We start from the raw sequence: 5,000 nt of genomic DNA, 5'->3' as shown, positions 1-5,000 counted from the left end.
ACAAACCACTCACAGTGGACAAACCACACACAGTGGACAAACCACACACACACACACACACACACACACACACACACACACACACACACACACACACACACACACACACTTCCACTCCTCACTAAAGGTGCTTCTGAAGTTGCTTGTTCTCTATCATCATTTGCTCAAACTCTCAAAATCATGTTCCTCTTTTGTTGTTGCCTCTTTGTTAATTCATGTTCCTGCTTCACATTCCTGTCTAGATAGAGCTGCTCAGGCTGGTTAATCTAAGAAATCATCTTACTGTCTAGATAGAGCTGCTCAGGCTGGTTAATCTAATAACAGTTGTAAAGTATTTGGATCAGTGTGATAACTGCAAATAATATATGTAGCACAACAGGGGTGTTGTGTGTTATCCCCTACCCCCTCCCCCTCAACTTCTCTACTCTTCTCTCTCTCTTTGAGCGTTCCCCCCCGGTCGTGTACAGCAGCCATACCAACTCCTAATAAAGCAGCAACAGGAGGAGACTCCAGGTCTCTCCCTGTTCAAGAGCAAAAACTGTTCGGACACCAGAAGGTTCTAGATCACGTCATATTGTTGGCCCAAGCTGCTGAACAGGACAAGGGGAAAAAGAAGTTTACAAAAAACAAAAGGAAAGTGGGCTACCATACACAGGAAGTGGGCCCTTGTCAAACCTAAAATCAAATTTTTAAGCAGCTCTGTTTCGACGGTACAGACACCAAGACCTCACTGTGGATCTATCAGGTCAGGTCACATTACATTAGATCAGACTTTACCGCAGGGGGACATTAAGTCTTCACAGCAGCAGCATAACATAGTTAAAAACGGTATTTTGCACACAGAGAAACAGATAATGTGTCTATAAATAGATAAATTGATAAATATATATACATATATATGAATATAAGCAACAAAGATGAGAGGAAAAATACATAATAGCATCACAGACTCACTGTGGGTCTGGTTCTATATACTCACTGTGGGTCTGGTTCTATATACTCACTGTGGGTCTGGTTCTGTAGACTCACTGTGGGTGTGTCTTCTGTCCTTACAGGAAGAACAGAGAAGGAGAAGTTTAAGCAGATGGAGGAGAAGATCCAGAGTCTGAACCTGAATCTGCAGAAACTTCAGTCCACCCTGAACAGCATGACTCAGCGTTTCCAGCAGGATGTCCGCAGACCTGGACACGGTGGTTCTGGTTTGGCCTCAGGAGACCCGAATCTAGCCGATGCTGCCCAGCCAGAGATCCAGGAGACCATCCACAGCATCCAGACCAAACTGGACCAGCTGGACAACCGCACACAGGTTGGTGTTCTGACTGTCCTCCATCCTACAGCTAGACACCACAACATTGTAGAGTGGATCAGGACTAGAGGACAGGTGGATTGAGGACAGTCGGATGGTGGTTAGAAGACAATCGGATGGTGGATAGAGAACAGTCGGACGGTGGATAGAGGACAGTCGGATGGTGGTTAGAAGACAATCGGATGGTGGATAGAGAACAGTCGGACGGTGGATAGAGGACAGTCGGACAGTGGATAGAGGACAGTCAGACGGTGGTTAGAGGACAGTCAGATGGTGGATAGAGGACAGTCGGACGGTGGATAGAGGACAGTCGGACGGTGGATAGAGGACAGTGGATAGAGGACAGTAAGACAGTGGATAGAGGACAGTCGGACGGTGGATAGAGGACAGTCGGACGGTGGATAGAGGACAGTCGGACAGTGGATAGAGGACAGTCAGACGGTGGATAGAGGACAGTCAGATGGTGGATAGAGGACAGTCAGACGGTGGATAGAGGATAGTCGGATGGTGGATAGAGGACAGTCACACGGTGGATAGAGGACAGTCGGACGGTAGATAGAGGACAGTCGGACGGTAGATAGAGGACAGTCGGACGGTGGATAGAGGACAGTCGGACAGTGGATAGAGGACAATCGGACAGTGGATAGATGACGGTGACGTGGTTAGAGGACAGTCGGATGGTGGTTAGAGGATAATCGGATGTGGATAGAGGACAGTCACGGTGGATAGAGGACAGTCAGACGGTGGATAGAGGACAGTGGATAGAGGACAATCGGACAGTGGATAGATGACGGTGATGGTGGATAGAGGACAGTCGGATGGTGGTTAGAGGACAGCCGGATGGTGGTTAGAGGACAGTCGGACGGTGGATAGAGGACAGTCGGACGGTGGATAGAGGACAGTTGGACAGTGGATAGAGGACAGTCAGAAGGTGGAGAGAGGACAGTCAGACGGTGGATAGAGGACAGTCAGACGGTGGAGAGAGGACAGTGAAACGGTGGATAGAGGACAGTCGGACGGTGGATAGAGGACAGTTGGACAGTGGATAGAGGACAGTCAGAAGGTGGAGAGAGGACAGTCAGACGGTGAATAGAGGACAGTCAGATGGTGGAGAGAGGACAGTCAAATGGTGGATAGAGGACAGTCGGACGGTGGATAGAGGACAGTTGGACAGTGGATAGAGGACAGTCAGAAGGTGGAGAGAGGACAGTCAGACGGTGAATAGAGGACAGTCAGATGGTGGAGAGAGGACAGTCAAACGGTGGATAGAGGACAGTCAGATGGTGGAGAGAGGACAGTCAAACGGTGGATAGAGGACAGTGACGGTGGATAGAGGACAGTCGGACTGAAGTTCTTTCTGTCTTCCTAAAGGCTCACGATCAAAAGCTGGTGAGCATCAACAACCACCTGGTGAATGGTAAAGGACCGGAGCTGGAAGGAGGAGTGTCTGGAGGAGGACTGTCTGGAGGGAGGCTGGACTCGCTGAAGGAGGAGATACTGAAGGAGCTGGAACAGAGGGTGTCTCTGTCGTGTTCATCCTGCCAGGTACTGTCTGCTCCACCTCTGCTCTCTGAAACCTTCAGAGGGTGAGGGTCTGAAGCTTCTCCTCTCTGCAGGCCGGCGTGGAGGACTTGCGCAGGCAGCAGAGGGAGGACCAGGACCGCATTCGAGCTTTGGAAAAGCAGCTGAGCACTCTGGATTCTCGACACCGGCAGATCCTGGACGGACTTCGCAAAGACGTCAGCCGCTCACAGAACTGTTGCCATGACATTACCGACCTCCAGAATCGCATCACAGATGCTGAACGCAAGATAAGCTCTGCCTCCGAGAGCTTTGATGCCCTGCAAGACCGCCTGGACCTGCAGCTGAGCAGATCCATGGAGGGAGGTGGGGGGAGTAGGGAGGGGGGTGGCATCAAGACGGACGACAATGTGTACAACTCGCCGAAGGACCCAAAGCAGCAGATCAACAGCACTGACCTCCACAGCGAGAGGAGACGCTCACTGGAGAAGGAGCTGGACCACCTGAGGAGAATGCTGCTGGAGCGCTTCGACGACCAGACCTTCAGGATCGCCGACGTGGAGCTGGAGGTCGAGCAACTGAAGGTCACCGTCAACCAACACGACCACTCCCTCACACTCCTGGACAACCGCTCCTCCACCCTCTCATACAGGCTGGAGGAGTGCAGCAGTAGAGGAGCAGGAGGAGGAGAAACCGGAGGAAGAGGAGTAGGAGGAAACGGAGAAGGAGGAGGCAGAGGAGGAGAAGGAGAAAGTGTAGAAGCAAGAGAACTAGGAGGAAAAGGTGGAGGAGGGGAAAGAGGAGGAGGAGGAGGAGAAGGGGGAAGAAACCAAAGTGGAGGAGAAGGAGGAGAAAAGGGAAGAGGGGGAACAGGGGGAGAAAGAGGAGGAGAGAGGGAGAACATGACGGAGAAATCTCTGGAGTGGAGGGTGGTGGCCAACGAGGATCAGATCCGACACTTCAACACTCGGCTCAGAGATCTGTCAGTGTCCGGAGAGTCTCTGCACGACAAGGTGTGTGTATGTGTGTGTGTCACAGTGCAGTGACCTTTGACCTCTGGTTACAGAACAGTGCCGTGATCGTGACCTTTGACCTCTGGTTACAGAACAGTGCCGTGATCGTGACCTTTGATCTCTGGTTACAGAACAGTGCCGTGATCGTGACCTTTGACCTCTGGTTATAGAACAGTGCCGTGATCGTGACCTTTGACCTCTGGTTATAGAACAGTGCCGTGATCGTGACCTTTGACCTCTGGTTATAGAACAGTGCCGTGATCGTGACCTTTGACCTCTGGTTACAGGTGTCGGACCTCAGTCAGGACGTCCGTCAGATCAAAGCGGTGACAGGCGAACGCGGCGATCTCTTCAGCCGTGTCGTGACGGAGGTGGAGCTGCTGGTGACAGAGGCAGAGCTGTTGGAGCAGGATGGCGAGTTATGTGGGAAGCTGAAGAACCAGACCCAGGAAGTCCTGGCCCGCCTCCAGATGGACCTGAGCAAGATCAGGGTCCAACTAGACTCCAAGTCCCGCTGTCAGACCTGCTGTCAGACCTGCTCACGGCTGCAGGACCAGGTCCGCCTGCTGACAGACCAGCTGAGCAAGTGCAGTGGTCAGTGTGAGGCCACATCCACAGGTCAGCTCCGACCCACCCACCTCCCGCCTCATGCATGTTTGTTTGTTTGTTTACTTGGTGTTTGTTTTGCTGTTGCTGTTCATTTCAGGTGATAAATTTATCAATAAAGTTGTGTTCTTACAGCCCCTGCTGGTCCCTTTGGACCTGGTCCTGCTACTCCCGGTGGACCAAGTTCTGCAGGTGCTGATGGTCCTGGTGGACCTGGTCCCGGTGTGGACTCAGAGAAGCCGTTGGACGGTCACAGTGTGGCCGGAGGCTCTGTCAGCCTGGAGCAGCTGAAGACGCTGCAGGTTGAACTCTCACAGGTTTTCTTCACTTTCAGCTCCTTCAACGACACTTTGAAGAGAATCGAACACACAGTCAACAAACAGGACAGTGTTGTAGCTGACCTGGGTGAGACACACACACACACACACACACACACACACACACACACACACACACACACACACACACACACACACACACACACACACACACACACACACACACACACACACACACACACACACACACGCAGCAGTCTCACCCTCAGGTCGTCC

General features: G+C 52.0%; 1 protein-coding gene across 3 annotated transcripts in view; it reads left to right on the top strand.

The window, feature by feature from the left end:
- Positions 1–5,000, top strand: part of LOC308128324 (EMILIN-1-A-like) — a 51,835-nt gene that overhangs the window by 15,741 nt on the left and 31,094 nt on the right. For 2 of the 3 annotated variants that reach the window (XM_080493433.1, XM_080493434.1), the window contains exons 4-8: positions 1,056–1,306; positions 2,678–2,851; positions 2,923–3,840; positions 4,128–4,458; positions 4,582–4,851. In XM_080493433.1, coding sequence (XP_080349559.1) covers positions 1,056–1,306; positions 2,678–2,851; positions 2,923–3,840; positions 4,128–4,458; positions 4,582–4,851 — 1,944 coding nt within the window. The remainder of the gene's footprint in view (positions 1–1,055; positions 1,307–2,677; positions 2,852–2,922; positions 3,841–4,127; positions 4,459–4,581; positions 4,852–5,000) is intronic. The other variant, XM_080493435.1, reaches the window with a different exon arrangement.

Source organism: Lipophrys pholis, assembly GCF_963383615.2.
Source record: "Lipophrys pholis genome assembly, chromosome: 2".
Lineage (NCBI taxonomy): Eukaryota > Metazoa > Chordata > Actinopteri > Blenniiformes > Blenniidae > Lipophrys > Lipophrys pholis.
The sequence above is the reverse complement of the archived record's forward strand: the minus strand, read 5'-3'. Positions and strand labels throughout refer to the sequence as shown.